The sequence below is a fragment of the Mauremys reevesii genome, linkage group 10, assembly GCF_016161935.1.
Source record: "Mauremys reevesii isolate NIE-2019 linkage group 10, ASM1616193v1, whole genome shotgun sequence".
Taxonomy (NCBI): Eukaryota; Metazoa; Chordata; order Testudines; family Geoemydidae; genus Mauremys; species Mauremys reevesii.
The window spans coordinates 26139156-26156787 of NC_052632.1; the positions used below are offsets into that span (position 1 = coordinate 26139156).

Here is a 17632-nt window from a genome sequence, read left to right on the forward strand (position 1 = left end):
CTGGGATCCTCCCACCTTGCACCAACCAAAGCCTGAATGTTTACATCACAATTAAACAGCTCATTAGCCCAAGCCAGCTACTAGGGTCTAATATTGCTGTGTAGACATACCCTCGGTGGCTCTGGGACAGAGCCTGGGAGTCAGGGCTGTTTCCTTGGAGTCCCCTTAAAGTAATCTGCAGACCCTTACTCGAGGCCTTCTATAGAAGCCTGCCCACTCTCTGTGGTTCTTCCCCTTCAAACTGAGTTCTCAGCCCTTTAAAATAAATCATCCAGCTGATCTACAAGTTATTTGTAATAGCAATCTAAAGTGTTTCAGTTATTTCTCGAATTAGAATTACATTTGCTCCCTGTCTTGTAGGCAGGATGAGCCAGGCAATATTGTAGGACTGTAGCCAGTGCTAGATTCCATACTGTGAACAGCACATACAGCTTTGCCTGTTAGCAGAGTTTTCTGATAGTAGTAGTGTTTGGATTTGTATGCTATTTTAAGGGTTTGGCTGCATTTCCATTACAATCCCCTATTTTCAGATGTTTATAAATTCAGAAGTAAAAATTCTGTGCAGCTAAAAAACTTGGCACATAGCACTTATTTTGAGAGCAATTTATGTTTTCTTTACAAAATGTTAACCCTCATGGAGCTGAGGATGGAATATATTTGTCCTCAGTGAATTATGTTGCAGAGAGTCCCAGTTCAGTTTCCCCTGCTGTAAACCCTGGCTGACCTCCCACAAAATCCCTTAGAAATACCCAGCATTCCCATATGGGAATCAATTTTCTAAAGATCATAAAGAACATATTTTTCAGTTCTTAATGAATGCAAAACAATCACACATCTTAGAAAGCATAAATCCAGTCAATTTCAATTCAGTTTTGAAATATTAGTATAAATATTTACTTCCTTTCACAGTTTGCATTCAATACAAAGAAATGACCTCTACTCTGGTCTCCAGCTCCTCTGAAGTGCAGACCATTAGCCACCATCCATCCATCCAGGATGAAATACAAAAGCTGTCTAAAGCTGGGACTACATCTTTAAAAAACAATGAAGCAGCCCAGGCTCTGAGAATGTTCAAGAAAGCATACATTCTGGCTGATGGGGTTCCTGAGACGCAAAGTCAGAAGAGGTGTCTCTTCAATCTAGGGGCTGCCTATATTGCTATGGGCAAACCAAAGAAAGGACTGAAGTGCCTGCTGAAGTGTAAATCAAAGGGATCTGTGGAGAAAGATGGGGATTTCTACTTTAACATTGCAGCTGCTTATGATGAAATGAAGGAGTACTCTAAAGCGGTGAAGTTTTACCAGAGAGCTATTAGTGAATACATACCTAGTGAAACACAAAGCATCTCAGATGCTCTGATCAAACTTGGCTATTGTTCAGTGAATGTGGGAGACCTTCCCTCAGCTGCACGTTCCTTTAGGCTTGCCAGCCTCTCCTACCAAAAGGCAGAGAAAACTGAAGATGCTGCCATGGCCATGAGGGAGGCAGCCAGCTATATGATGCGGAGTCAAAAGTTCTCAAAGGCAGAAGTGCTCGAGACTTTAGCTGAATGTGCACAGCTGTGTTCTGGAATCACTAACCAGGATTTGTTAGGTAAGTCAGTAACTTTAGCTACCAATTTTGTTTCAATAAAGATAAAGAGAACTGTGTAAGTTGTTTTCTTACAGAATTTAAATAGACAAAAATGTGCATCAAGCCAAGTACTATATATAAAGCATCAGAACCTTCAGAGGTGTCTAAACACCAGACAGAAATCTCTCCGCTTTCTTTTCTCAAAGATGTTTGCATGTAGTGAACAGAGTTACAAAGCCTTTGCCTGGCATGCAAGCAAGCTTTAGGCTGTTGCCGCTGCTTCCAGTTCCTGATTCGTGCATCTAAACTGGAGCTCAAATTTTAATCATTTTATTTAGTCTTGTGCCTTAGCTAATAGATAGTAAGTATCATGGTCCATAGGGAGCGAGAGGATTTCAGTTGCACATTTATTTAAAAACCCATATCACAAAATTACAATCCCTCTCTCCAAGTGTGGTACAGGTATCTCCATCAGGGAAAACCGACAATAGCAAAGTATCTCTGTAATTCCTACAAATGGCTAATTTATTACTTGCTCTTTTTACTTGCCACCATTATTTAAAAGGAGCCCCATGTACATAAGCATTGGCTTTGGGTCACAGTTGCGATAGTTTCGCATTCGCACTTCCAGATGCAACAGGAAGGAGTCAGCCAATTGTACAACATATTATACATTATGTGAGCAGGCTGAGCCTGTGCTACAGCATCTTGTACATTGATCTGGAGTTCATTTACCTAAAATAGCCTTTTAAACATCACCATCTGAAAGCAGTTAATCATATATTCAGCCAATTAGAAATAGTATGGATGGAAAAGTATAGCCAAGTTATTAGTCCTAAATTGTACTAAACCCTCTCTCTTTGCCCAACCCCAGCTATCTAATGTTAATGTTGCTGTGCTACCTTTCAGGCAAACTCTACAACCACATTGGATTGCACTATGCTGAAATGATGTGCTTCCACCAAGCTGGGAAATACTTTATGAAAGCCATGCAAATCTGCAGTGGGGCAAACTTTTCTATATGGAAGAGAGCTGTATTACTACAAAACCTGGGAGCGATCTACAATGCTTTATGCCAGTATGAAAATTCATTGAGATATCACAGCGAGGCAGCACATCTGTACGGTGAGGTGTCAAACATGTGATTCATTCAGCAGGGTGGAGAGGTTCACCTCTCCCCCAAGCCTGAAGGATCAGATGGTCATCTTGACTTTACAAACCTGTCAAAAAAATCCAGCAAGGCCCTGGCACCAGCTCCTGGTGTGGTCTTTTGAGCAAGTCCCTGCCACTCCTGACTAGCCCTCCTTAGTTTGGCTCTGGTCAAGGCAGTTCTTGGACCCTCCCCTCTAACTGAATTGAGCAGTCTGCTTCAGTCTCTTGACTGTGTTTGTGGACTTCTTTCTACCTCCCCTTCCTTCTCTGTATTCTCTCTTTTATAACAGGCCTTGTTGCCTCCATTGGCTGCAGCTGTGGGTGCCAGCCTCCTTGACTGGCCGCTGTGGCAGCTGCAGGGGGGTGTGGTCATGCTGCTTGCCTGTAGACAAGAGAGGTTCTCCTCCCACTTCTGTCTCTGAGCAGTAAGGGGTTTGTAGACCCCATTGCAGGCCCCAGTTCAGCAAAGCATTCAAGCACATACTTAACTTGATGTCAATGGGACTTAAACACATGCCTAAGTATTTTGTTGAATTGGCTACAGAATTTGGGACAAAATCAGCAAAACTATTTTGTGCCATCTTCTAGCCTATGAAATGTTTTAAGGAAGAAAATTTGGGGAATGGGTGAATATGCTAATAAAGATTTAAGGTTAAGCCTCACGGCTTGAAATACTTGGACCCCATGCCTACACCCACAGCTGCCAAGGCTTTGAGTACAATCCCAGCAGAGTGAATATGGGCCTATGTTTTTAATTAACTTGATTGAAAGGCAGTGAACAATGCACAAGCACTTACATAAATAACTAACAATGAAAAAGTACAGATCTTCCATAGTGTTTTCATTAAACACTAAACAGACTTTTTTTGAAAAAGATTGAATTCAAGTGTGTTGCCTTAATGCAGCAAGATCACTCGCTATGGCAATCTATGTCTAGAAGGAAAATGCCCCTGGGATTGGTGCAGAGGCTGTTACCCACTCAACATGACCAGTATTTCAGATGTCCTTAATCAGATTAAGTCATATAAAGTACTCATTAATTGTTAAGGAAATCTGGTTGTTAACTCTATTTTCCTTGGGTGAAGCTAATAAAAGTTCACAGGTCCAAATCCCGCAGTCCTTGTTCAGGCAAAAGTCCCATCAAAATGAATAGAAATGCTGTCGGACTACAGATTGAAGGCCCAATCCTTCCATTTAATTAGCATACCTATCGATGATTATCTATAGATCTCAAAATGCTCCACAATGGTGAGTAAGCATCTGTAGATGGGGGAAACTGAGGCACAGAAGTAAGGTGAGTCGCTAAAGTTTGCATACTGAGCATCAAGAGCCAGAACAGAATCCAGGTATCTTGATACCTAGCCAGGTGCCCCATCCACTGGACTATATTGTCACTATGAGGAAATATGTATATTACAGTCAGTGAGCTTTGGATACTCAAAGATTGCAGGATTTTGTCATAGGTAAGGATAGTAAGGTTTGAACCAGACATTGTCTTTTTTCCTTCTTTGCTGTCTTTTTGATATTTTTGTGGCATCCTTTTGAATGTTTGTATTTCTAGTCAGGCTAGTCATGCATTTTGCATGGGATATCAGCATGCTGTACATTCAAAAAGGTACAGTATGCTTATAATGGATTTAGGTTAGTCATAAAGCAGCTATAAAGAACCATTGATGCCTCATGAAAAAGATCCCTGTTGGAACAATTCTGCCTCCACAGCATCTAATTTTATGCTTTTCCTTCCCCTGGTTTTCATTAGTTGGATATTTGTACGACAACAGGCTTTTTGTTCTTTAGAAGGTCATCTGATCCTGCCAGCTTTCCCTAACCTGAAATCACAAGCCTCTGACTATGACCTCACAGTTCCTCCCTGTTTAACAAACAACATTTATTGTAAAACAAAGCAAAGAAAATGACTTTAGGTGAGGAAAACTCAGCAAGTTTCCAAAGGAACAAAGATCATGTGTTCTGCAAACATCCCAGGAATAATTAAAAAAACCTTATAGGGTAAACAAATACATTACATAGTACTTAGGCAAGACTTGTTTCTAGACACACTGTTTATTAAAGTATCAGTAACTAAGGTAGCTGCAGCCTTACACCAGTGATTCTTAACACAAGAAAGATTCTAAAATTTAAAAATTAATAAAATCCTCTTTGTCTCCCCCGCACCAACACAACACACTGGTCTTTTGTCACATTTTCTATGCATCCAGGTCACGTATCTGCCACAGAAGACACAAGACTGTGTCTGTCCCACCAGGGGCGGCTCTAGGATTTCCGCCGCCCCAAGCAGGGAGGCACGCGGCGGGGGGCGCTCTGCTGGTCGCCGGTCCCGCGGTGCCGGTGGACCTCTCGCAGACGTGCCTGTGGAAGGTCCACTGGTCCCGCGGCGCCGGTGGACCTCCCGCAGGCATGCCTGCGGATGCTCCACCGGAGCCGCGGGACCAGCGGCCCTTCCGCAGGCATGCCTGCAGGAGGTCCGCCAGAGCTGCCTGCCGCCCTCCCGCGGGGACTCCGCCCCAAGCACGCGCTTGGGTCTGGAGCTGGGCCTGTGTCCCACTGCATTACCTAACTCTTACAATGCGGGAGAGGTAATATCTTTTATTGGACTAGGGTGACCAGATGGGATGAAGAAAATATCAGGACCCAATGTGGGGGAGGGGGGGGAAGGGTGGAGTCCTGCCAGCGGAGCAAAAAAATAAGCGCGGAGTCCCGGAGTCCCGCCGGCACAGAGAAAAAAAACCAAATAATGGAGTCCCGGAATCCCGCCAGCAGAGGGGAAAAAAAAAGCAGAGTCCTGCCGGCGGAACAAAACAAAAAAAAACAAAAAACAGGAGTGCGAAATATTGGACAAGTTGTGTCCCGGCCAAACATCGATTGGGACGTGGGACAAACACCTAAAAATCGGGACAGTCCCGATTTTATCGGGACATCTGGTCACCCTATATTGGACCAACTTCTGTTGGAAAAAGAGACAAGCTCTCCTCTTAAAGAAGAGCTCTGTGTAGCTCAAAAGATTGTCTCTTTCACCAAGAGAAGTTGGTCCAATAAAAGATGTTACCTCACCCACCTTGTGTCTCTAATACCCTGGGACCACTATTGCTACAGCTAATACTGCAAACAGATACAGAAGTTTTCAGAACCCACACACTAAGGTAAATGACATTTTTAGGCAGGGATGGAAATGAGCGAAACCTCTCTCACCAGTACCATCTGAAGAAGTGGTGGAAGGAGGAGTGTGGGTAGCACATATACTGTGCACCCAGTTCAAGCACATTTTTAGTACTGTTTGCTTTCTTTGTACTTTATTCCACTTTGATATTTTCTCTGCTCTTCTTTCAGGCTGTGCAGACATAAGCCCACACTACAATTCTTGTCATTGTTCCAGTTTATACAGTAAAAATAATAATTGCTCAGAAATCCTTCTATGTGATCCTTACAATTTCTGTCCTGTTGCAGCAGTGTTGGTCAAGAATATGAGAGAGACAAAGTAGGTGAGGTAATATGCAAAGAGGAGGTCTGTGTAGCTTGAAAGATTGTACCTTCCACACAAAACAGAAGCTGGTCCAATGAAAGATATTATCTCACCTACCTTGTCTCTATCAACTTCTGTCCTTGACTTGTTCGGTTTTAAAGGTGGTTTGCACCAGGCTTTGGTAAGCTTTCTCCCACCATTGATGCACTGTTTCATTCCCTGGCTAATTAAAGACATTTGACTAATCAGTGTCTTTCAAAGTCTTGTCCCTCTCAGCTAGTTGGCTGAAAGATATTGCTTATACCAAACCTGGTTTAAAGGGTCACATGTTTAGGCCTAGAATTCAAACTAACTACTTAGCCTATGTCTAGAGCAGAGGTGGGCAAACTACGGCCCACGGGACCCTCCTGCCCAGCCCCTGAGCTCCTGCCCTGGGAGGCTCGCCCCCGGCCCCTCCCCTGCTGTTCCCCCTCCCCCACAGCCTCAGCTCATCCCGCAACGCTCTGGGCGGTGGGGCTGCGAGCTCCTGGGGCAGCACAGCTGCAGAGCCGCAGCCTGTACCAGTGCTCTGTGCTGTGCGGTGATGTGGCTGGCTCCAGCTGGGCGGTGCAGCTGCCTGTCCTGCTGCTCTGGGCGGCGCGGCTGTAGTGCCACCAGCCGCCACCAGTGCTCCAGGCAGTGCGGTAAGGGGGCAGGGAGTGGGGTGCGGGGAGGTTGGATAGACTGCAGGGGAGTTCGGGGTGGTGGTCAGGGGGCGGGGGTGTGGATAGGGGTCGGGGTGGTCAGAGGGTGGGGAACAAGGGGGTTGAATGGGGTGGGGTCCTGGGGGCAGTCAGGAAGGAGAGAGGGGTTGGATGGGGCGGCAGGGAGCAGTCAGAGGCAGAGGTTCCGGGGGCAGCCAGGGGACAGGGAGAAGGGGTGGTTGGATGGAGTAGGGGTCCTGGGGGGCCGTCAGGAAGGAGGGGAGGTTGGATGGGGTGACGGAGGGTCAAGGGGCTGTCAGAGGACAGTGAACGGGGGGGTTGGATGGGGCAGGAGTCCCGGGGGGGCGTCAGGGGACAAGAAGCAGGGGCGGGGCAGATGGGGTTGGGGGGGACGGGCCACACCTGGCTGTTTGGGGAGGCACAGCCTCCCCTAACCGGCCCTCCATACAATTTTGGAAACCAGATGTGGCCCTCAGGCCAAAAAGTTTGCCTGCCCCTGGTCTAGAGCCATCCCTGAACAAATCCGTATTAAAATAGACACCAAGACAAGTTGTAACAAAGGAATTTTCCCCAGATACTTGCAATGATTCTATAGTAACTGCAAACAAATTATTTCTTTCAATCTCCACCATAATGATATAGGTTTATTGCTTTGCTTCAGGGCACATCATGTCTTACAGGTCTGTAAGTTAAAATGTAATACAAGTAAAATAGTGATACTTAAACAATTAATTGCATAGATAATTTTAAACACTACATTCATGGACCCAATTGTTCATGCAGAATATGGGAGGATGTAAAAATCTGTTTATGTAACTATAACTCATGAATCACTTACATTAATCTTTGCTTTAGGTGCACTGAGAGAGAGAAACGCCCAAGGACAAAGTCTCTGCAATTTAGCATATGCTTACAGCCAGCTGAAAAACTATGACATGGCAGAGTATTACTATCAAGAGGCACTTAATGCATTTGTGGATGTGGGTAAGAGAGCTGCCTCCAGCCACTATAATTTCAGATGTGTAATAAACCCCCATTTTCTGCTCTTAATAAATCAGTAGTATTAATTTGCAGCAGGCTGAATCCACTTCATATCATGCCTGGAGAACCCATAATTAACCAGCTCTCAGTACAGAGGAAGTGTCCCATACCTTTGTATTGATATTGTTTGGTATCCAAAAAGTCTATACAACATCAGAGTGTCTGACACTTACAAATGTCTAAACTAGAAGAAGTCCATTGACATTGTACTTCATTGAAAGGAACCAATAATTGTTTCACTGGCATAAGATCAGGTCTGGAACAGAGCTTTTAAAGTTACCAATATCAATGGAAGATTTTTCTACTTAGATGGAAGTGCCTCATGAGTTTCTTGCTTATCAAGGTCAGCACAATTGTTTACAATATCAATAGAAGATTTTTTTAATTTGTTCTCTCCCCCCGCCCCCCTCCCCAAGTGAGCCATTACAATGGGAAAAGAATTTTCTTCCCTATGGTATTAAATGAGCAACAGAGAGAAATAATCTCTTCCAACATCAATACACTTGAATTAAAATAATTTGTGTTAAATTACAATTAATATCTACATTAAGTCACTAAAAGCAAAATAATTTAACATTAAGTCTCTCATTCTGTTCCAATCACCATGACATGTGTGGGTATTTAAACTAGCTGTGGCACAGTAAATAATATCTCCCACTGTACTGAGACCAATTTGAGATCCCTGCATTACCTTGGCACCTAATTTAATGATGCGTAGATTTAATTTAACAATGAGTAGATAAAGGCAAGGAAATTTCAGATACAGGTTTATTAGTTAACCCAAACTTTGGGGGCAATGTAATACTATCAGGTCTGCAGTGTTGACTTCCAATATGTGGCTTTCAGAATTTAAGAGGTCATCAGTGTCCTCCACTTAATTTAGCACCTGCTGCTGGGCCCCTCCCCTCCTCTAGTCTTTCACATTTTGGTAAGATGAACACTCAAAGGGAATATGGTGTGAATAGTGGGTGTAATTCAATACAAACCACCACACAGCCATACTGCATCATCAGAAATCCTGAAAAGGGACAAGCTAGTGCCCATTTCCTCTGGAATAACCTGTTCTCTAACATTCAGTGCTGTGTAGTCATTATGGAGTTGTCTGGTCATTTGCACATCTACCTACTATACTATATATCCAAATGGTGGAGTATGAACCTAATAGGGACCTGATCTGAAGCTCATTGAAGCCAATGAGTCTTTCTTCTTGTCTTCACTGAAGACTGTTCTAGGCCCTGATTACGCAAAATACTTAAGCATATTATATTTAAACTCATGGTTAAGTGCTTTGGATGGACTTAAGTATATGTCTTCACTGTTTCGCCTACATGGAGCCATAATTTCTTGCTGAATTCATTTTTTAATAGTTATTTTGTAGCTGAGATCAACTAAGCATTTGAGTTATGAATGTAAAAACAAAAAATATTTAAAATCAACAAACTATATTTTAATGTGAATAAGCGTGCCATGTTTCAGCAAGAAATGTTTTCCCTCAAGTTAGAAACACAGAATGCAATTGTATATTGGAACTGCCATCCAAACTTTAATTTCTTCATTAAACTCAGACTTCTCATTATATCTGAATACACAGAATTTATCATGTATGCAGTTATTCATTTAATGTCTGGCAACATATGTCTGGTAATGTGCATTGGATTAGGCCCTAAATTAGCAGTAGTTTAGCTACTGCTAAAATTATTAGAGGGAGAAAAAATATTTTAGTTAAGATAGGTGAGCCTGAAATCATTGCATTCCATGTTGCTTCAAATCAATAGCAATTGTTCCTGAAATATCTTATCTTTCCTGGAATAGAAGTTCCAATGTCCTGATTGTCAAAGCAAAATAAAGCAACCAAACAATAACCCTACCCCACCTCCACACTATTTACTGGAAATTATAGGATCAAACCATCATCCATTTAGCTCAGGAATACCCTGCATACAACAAATTTCAACCCTTTACACACTGACTTGTCCATTCTGTCTTTTAAAGTTGAATTTATATAGACAGAATAACAAAAACTTTGAATAGCAATGATATGATCTCTTACAGGTGATTTATATGGCCAGCAACAAGTCTACGAAGGATTGGGTGCTACTAGTTGCTGCCTAGGTGACTCAGATCAGGCCATCTCTTATTACAAACAAGCTCTGACTCTGTTTGGAAAGTCAAAGGTACTTTTTGTTTGCACTGTTTGCTTAGTAATGCACACAGAAGATAGAGACTTTTTTGTCAGCATTAGGAAATAATGTAAGCTGTTTTCTCAGAGCCTGCACCTTATGACAAGTTCCCATTCACTCCAGTAGGAGTCACACACTCCTAGCAGCTAGAGAATTGAGTCTTCGGCTGACCCTTCCTAAATGCAACCCTTCCTCCGACACAGTATCCGTCAGTTGAGTGGGTGATGAAAAGGAGTGGCGGGCTTAGGAGTGGTTTACAGGAGTGGTGGGCTTAGAGGCATTATTAAAAAAATAATAAAAAGCAGAAGGTTTAAATCAACTATTCAGAATTCTACTCACTGAAGTGCATTCTGCTATTCTTAAAATGTAATCTATTATGTAACAAATGCATTTCATAACAGCTAGTCAGGGAATCTCACAGACTGTGAATTAATTAGCAAAGGTAGTTTCTGATGTAGAACATTGATCATCTCAACCAGCAGGTTGGCCTCTCTCTCTTTTTTTTTTTTTAAACTGGCAATGATTTTCTCAAATTCTGTAGGTCAGAGTAATAGCCGCAAAGATCACAGAGCCCCTTTTGAGAGAGGCATTGCTGTTGATTTGAGTGGCCAGTGCATGCCCTGTATTTCAGGGAAAGTGTGTAACTGTGCTTGCTGCAAAGATGAGATAAAGAGTTCAAAGAGCAGTTAAAAGAGGGGGGAGGGGTACTCATGGTGGGTGTGTTTTTGTTTGGAACATCCCATTCTACAGCACAGGGTCTGATCAGTGGTTCAGAGCTTAAAGGAACAGGCAAAAAAGGACCTTGAATGTTTGCAAATATACATCTGAGCCTCCATTGGCTATAGGTTTCAGAGGGGTAGCCGTGTTAGTCTGTATCAGCAAAAAGAACGAGGAGTCCTTGTGGCACCTTAGAGACTAACAAATTTATTTGAGTTTTAGCCCACGAAAGCTTATGCTCAAATAAATTGTTAGTCTCCAAGGTGCCACAAGTCCTCCTGTTCTTTTTACCATTGGCTATAGTGTCCTGCAACCTCAAGCAACCCAGCCTCATTTTAAAATAAAAAGTTTTCATTAACATCTAGTTATTGCCACTATTGTATTTATCAAAGATTATGCCTCATGTTTGGATTTGCCTCCCAATGAAACTTAAATTGTTTAGATTTTTCCCTTTTCCCACTATATGATGGAACCCAGTATAATGAGAGCAAATTATTTTCAATCTTTCTGCACAAGCAAGAGGCATGTCACTGTTTAGCTGACATTCTGCCACTGGAGTGAAGCATTTGCAAGTTATTTTTAAGGGAAATATTAGCTTTGGTAAATTACCCACAAAAAAAGCAACAATGAAAAGTTGTTTTAGGTGAAAAAATTTTGTTGAAATATTTGATGAGACAAAACAAAAAAAATGACAGCTGACAGAGGAGCGAGAAGGGCTGAATTATATACAAGTAGATATATATGCTTTAAATACCCCAGAGAACATACATTGCAGTGATGTAGGAAACATTAAAATGAACAAAGAAAATATAGTGTAATAGCAGGGCAAAGGACAGCATACACCCCTGGGGTATTTATCAAGGAAGACTACAGCTCATGTTTGAATTTTCCTCACAATGAAATATCTAACTGTTTTGACTTTTCCCTTTCTTTTTTTCCTGAAACAGGAAACATCTGATCTCTCCAGAGAAAGGGTTTTAGGGAAACTGAGGGATGCTGTTAAGTATCAAACCAGTCATCAGTGTCCTGTTTCATGCAGAGATAGCTTTTCAAACACAACAGCAGCTGTAAGTTTAGGGCAGGGAGCATCATTATAAAACATGCAAACAAAAGCTAACTTTAAAAATCATTGCTGATTTGCTGGACTCCCTTTCTCCCTCCTGCTTGTTGCTAACAAGCACAGTGTGTACTGTAGCACTTGGCATTCAGCTAGAAAGGGAAGATGAGCAGCAGCTGTCCCATCTGTGTTGCGATAGAGGTAGCACTGGTGGAAAACAGAATGAGCACTCTGGAACACATGCAGTCTTCAGCTTTGTCCGGAGCCCTGAGTCAGAGGGGAAAAGATCCCTGGTGATCTCTGAAACTTATTCCTTTCTGATCTCACATTCATGTGCCAGAGGATCCCCTCAACAGCTCTCGTCTAGTCAAAAGTTGGTCCAATAAGAGATATTATCTCACCCACCTTCTCCCTTTGTTTAGTGATAACCAGAGCAATAGGAAACATTCAGCTGGGGACTGACTATCCAAAGACTAGACTAGACTGAATGCAAATACAAGGGCTGAGGATTAATTACGTGGAACTGTGTGCACATCAGAAGCAGACAGAAAGTAGGCAGAAGGGACCAGAAAAGGGAGAAGACAGCCAGTTAAGCTTTTGTATGATGGACTTGAGAGGAAGCCAGGACATTTTTTAGGCAAAGTTCTGGCTGGAAAGTAAGGCTTGGAATGATGGGCAGTGGGTAGTGGGAGGTTGTGTCTCCCCAAACACCCTTGTGTGGTCCCACCCACACTCTGTCCCCAGCCCCCTTCCTGCTTTCTGGCTGTGCTGCAGGGGGCTCTTCCTCCCCGCCCGTGGCTGGGGCCCCAGGCTGGGGTGAGGGCATATGAGGTCCGGCCTTGCGCTCCAGGCTGGCCCATCCAGCGCGCTGCCTAGGGTTGCCAGGTGTCCGTTTTTCAACTAGAACATGTGGTCGAAAAGGGACTCTACCCAGCCCAGTGAAAATGAGCAAGTGAGTGAGGGTGGGGGACAGCGAGCAACAGGGCAGGGAGGGGAGGGATGGAGTCAGTGGGGCGGGGCCTCGGAGAAGGCGTGGGGCAAGGGTGCTTGCTTTTGTGCGATTAGAAAGTTGGCCGCTGCCTGCCCTTCCGGTGCTCACTCGCCCCATGTTCTGTGAAGTGTGGGCTTCCTGTTATTTTTCTAAGTTTCCTGACTCCCAGGGTTGCCTCTCTAAAACCCTATTGATTCACAGCTGCACAAGCCACTTCAGATTTAACACAAACAACTTCATCTTCAGATTAAAGTTTGAATTCAACTATTCAGAACAGATTGATTTTTTTTAAGCACTCATGTATTCTATATAATCAGAACTTCATTCAATTCTGAAATCCTCGTAATATGCTTCCACCTATTAGGGTTGGAAACCGGCAGCTCTATTCCATTTCTCTTCCACAATCTAATTCTATTTTATATAATTAGAATAAAAAACCTACTAATAAATCCAGAAGCTTGGGAGTTGATTCTCCCCTCACTTACAAATGGTGTAAATCTAGAGTCCCAACAGAGGAGCCAAATGAATTTAGAATCTGTTCTGGATCATGTCAGTTTGCTAGAAATACTGTGCTTATTATAATTTTTAAAAAAATCTTTTGCTCTTTCATAGCAATCTTCTCCCAAAGTTGCCAGAGATGATCATGGTTCTGTGCCGTCTGAACAAGAAACATAGTAAGTTACAGCAGTGCTTTTGTTGGTCAGATTTAAGAGACCTAAAATACCAAACTTCTCTCTAAAGTCCATGTTCTATTTTAAACACACAACACTCCCATACACTTGGCAAATTTGTCCTTGTTAATATTAAGCAACCGTTATTTAAGAGACCCAAGGCAAATGGATATGCATGTGATGAAATAAAATACTGCAAAGAAGCTATAAACTCAGCATAAACATTACAAATATTTTTGAAACCTGGGTCATTCTCAGTACTTCTGAACAACCAGACTCTGCCCTCACTTCTATCCCTGGCAGTCAATGAGGTGTAAAGGTTGCACATGAAAGCAGAATTTGGCACAAGTTGTATAGGTCATTGACAACATCAGTGGCACGTGTATTTAATGAAAGAATCCTGAGACTCAAGATGCATAAGGAGAAGAGATGTCTCTTTGGTTTGTTGTTTTAGACACAAATATGAGGCAGTCACTCACCTTTTAAGCAGTAAAACACGCATGTTAGTATTGTTATGTAGAAAGGACGATGGTGAGATTATAATGCTGCTCTCCAATTCCCTGTCAAATGCTCCACTTCTGAGAGAAAGATGACATTAAACTCTGCTTTTATCATCCCCCACCTTTAAAAACAAAAACAAAAAATTCTAGTTTCAGCAACATACAAGTTTTTAAAAATCAAAGAGTGGGTGAGTCATGCATCAGTCACTGAATGACCCTACTACTTTAGCCCTTCTCTAGCACCTTACATCTGAGAATGGCAAAGCATTTTGTAAACACTAGTTAAATAAAACCTTGCAGCACTCCTGGAAAGTTATACTGAGAATTAAAAGCATTATCATATTATCCCTATTTTACAGATGGAGAAACAGAGGTTAGTTGATTTATATAAAATCACAGAGTTAGTCAGTGTCAAAGCTGGAATTAAAATCTAGAGGTGAAATCCTGAGTCAGTTGACTTTGACAGGGCTAGGATTTCACGCCAGATCTGGACTCCCAGTCAAGAGTTCTAACCTCAAGGATACACTGCTTCCCATGAGATGGGCTCAGAATCACCAGGTAACAGGTGGTGGTGAAAAAGTTGGAGATTTTTTTTCTTCAAAAAAAAGGGGGGGGGTGATTTCATTGCTGCACCTTTACTGACCCAAACTAACAACTTTGACATCAAACTCTGCAATAGCCAGCCAGAGTCCTTTCTTCAAAACGTTAGTATATTTTAGTACCAACAATTAGGAGTCAAAGTAGCTGATCATTCCACCACTGCATCCAAACCTGAATCAGATTTTAAAAATATGTATGTAATCAGGGGCGGCTCTAGGCACCAGCAAAACAAACTGGTGCCTAGGGCGGCCAAATCTAGGGGGCGGCAGGCTGGGCAGCCGCGGGGGTCCAGCCGAGCCACGCGGGACCAGCGGACCCTCTGCAGTCATGCCCGCGGGAGGTCCGCTGCTCCCGCGGCTCCGGGGCGCCTCCCGCGCATGACTGCTTGGGGCGGCCAAAACGGTAGAGCCGCCCCTGTATGTAATAAGTTTTATTGCCAGAAGCTTGTTTCCAGTGATTGCATGCACAAATACTAGACACTTAAAAGTTACAACTGGCTACCTGCATGCTCAGATACCAAACCTGGGAAAGCAGTTGTTGATATCATGGTTTATGTGACTTTTGAAAATCAAATGGGAACAACTGAAGAAGCAGTAGTTTTGTTGCAGCAATAATTCCATGCTGTTAGGTATTTTAGAGGAGAGTTTATTGTAGAAGATTTATCAGTCGTGTATTGAAAACCTGAGTCAGAAACAGTCAGACTGTGAGGAAGAGCAATTCCCTTGTTATGTCCTGTTATGATTATTCCCCTGAATGTCTAGGTTCATGTCACAAACTGCACTAACATCAGTTGTATGGATTCTCTTCCTCTCAGACAACTTTGTCTTATAGTTTCAATGATAAGTTTCTGCATAGCCACTAGATGTCACTTTATTAAGGTTATTTTAGAAATCCTGTGCTGTTTTATTGGCATTAGCCCTTCAGAGGTAGTGTGCAGTTTCATTTTGATTTTAAAACATGAACATTTTAAGACTAGCTAGGAGTTGATGAATCACTTGTCTAATTTGAACCACAGTATTTCCCATATTTCAAAGACGGAAATCGCAGAACATACAGACAATGGAATTAAAAAACAGGGATGAATTTGGCCCTCGGTGTACACTAGAAATATGCATTATGTATGTGTATGTATGTGGTCACAATGAAAGGATAAAAAGACGACTCAGGCACCAATTTCTATTCATTTTTTTTTAGCCTATATGATGAGCCACAGAACGAGTATTCTGGTAATGAAAAGAAACAGAGAGATGGATATACTGAAAGGAGTGTCACTTCCAGAACAGATTCAATGTCATCTCACCTTATTCCACAGTAACAAAGGTGCTGGCAGGTACTGTAGATATAGTTTTAAAATGTTCCATTTATTTTATATTTAGGGTAAAACCCCTCGGCTTTCTGATGCCTCAAGTCTGAGCCTCTGATAGGTCAGTTTTACAGAGTAGGACATGGTTTGAAATATCCAGACCTTGCATTCATGCAATTTTCCTTTATAGAAAAACTGACCCTGGAGGAGAGAGGGAAACAGAACAGGAGGATGACTCCATTTCTGGGCACATGAATGTAGAATCACAGATGTGGGCCAGAGTCTTCATTTCCTTACGTGTATGTGCATCTGGAGGAACACCACTGAAGTCAGTGGAGATACACCATTGTGAGAGCAGGAGATGTAAGAGAAGACTCTGGCAACATGGAGGAAGCACAGGCCATTACACATACACAGACTTTTTTTTAAATCCTGTGGTAGAACAAAGGTTGTAATAACCAAGAAATGGTAAAACATTATGAATCTAAGACAACACTGAACATTAGGTTAAAATATAGGTAGGATTCAATGTTTATCTTTAGGAACATGATATTAGATTGGTTTAATATCAAAGACATTTAACCTGAAATCATTGAGGACAATAGGGTTTTGCTATTGACTTCGATGGCAGCCCAGTTAGGCCCAAGCAAAGTGCATTTAAAAAGAAGGGAGGAATAATAATTTGTATGAAAAAATAGAACTTAAAAAAGTCTTCTTTGAAATAATAGCAACAATGATGGTGTCATTTAACATTTGTATAGCTTCTTCCATCCCAAAGGATCCCAAAGCACTTTACAAAACTACTGGATAAAACTGTACCTAGAGCATCAACTACTGAGAATGCAGCCACCTCTGGGAAGGAGATTGGCAGACAACTGCTCTACACTGGGATTAGAGGATATTTTAGTCAAGAACACAGGCTAACCTCTACTGTCATGGAAGGTGTGTCAGACTATTTGATAGTCACACAAAACAGCAAGGTCTTCTTTGACTTTTAAGGTCTCTTCCAAAACACTGAAGTAAACACTGTAATAACTATGCTAACTTTCTCAGTATGTTAGTTCCACCCCAGGAGCTGTAAATGCAAGCAAGACAATTAACTCCTTGGAAATGCCTCAGTTCAGCTGATTATTCTAGTTTCTAGTAATTAAGATTGCATTTCATGATCCTCAGCCTTATTAAATTAGTGTTTACAGTTCTGTATGCTACAAAAATAAAACATGGTTATTTTAATTCAATTATTCATAAATGGCATTGGTTCCACCTCAGATGTATGTATAATGAGAACGGGACCAAGCAGACTCGTCATTCATCATACATTTTCATGTATTTTTGTCTGCTAATTGGAGATATATGGAACTGTTCAGATTAAATGCAAATCTTTCCAATTTCTCTATCCTCCTCCTTTCTTAATCCATTTCCTTCTACAGGCCCGTGCTCAGAAGTCTTATTTACCCGCCCTCCCTCCCTGGCTGTGGACCCTTATTTCTGGGGATATTCTTCCAGTCCTGGCATGGTTTTCAGAAGCTCACTGATTTGCCAAATTGCCTGCTGTGTCACAAAACACACAGAGAATATTAAAGAGCAAGGACGACTGTCTTCACTATTTTATATAGCAACACATATGCTGTCAGTAATTCAGTACAAAAGGAAATCAAGTCTAGTT

The 17632-nt window shown here is 42.2% G+C and overlaps 1 protein-coding gene across 1 annotated transcript; it reads left to right on the plus strand.

Moving 5' to 3' along the window:
• Nucleotides 1-1067: 1067 nt before the first annotated feature.
• On the plus strand, nucleotides 1068-17354 carry LOC120373399 (tetratricopeptide repeat protein 24-like). The gene is made up of 8 exons (XM_039491795.1): nucleotides 1068-1593; nucleotides 2482-2697; nucleotides 7762-7890; nucleotides 10000-10121; nucleotides 11792-11911; nucleotides 13505-13566; nucleotides 15858-15993; nucleotides 16157-17354. The coding sequence occupies exons 1-7, from the start codon at nucleotides 1068-1070 to the stop codon at nucleotides 15976-15978; spliced, it is 1296 nt and encodes a 431-aa protein (XP_039347729.1). The 3' UTR covers nucleotides 15979-15993; nucleotides 16157-17354.
• The last annotated feature ends 278 nt before the right edge of the window (nucleotides 17355-17632 follow it).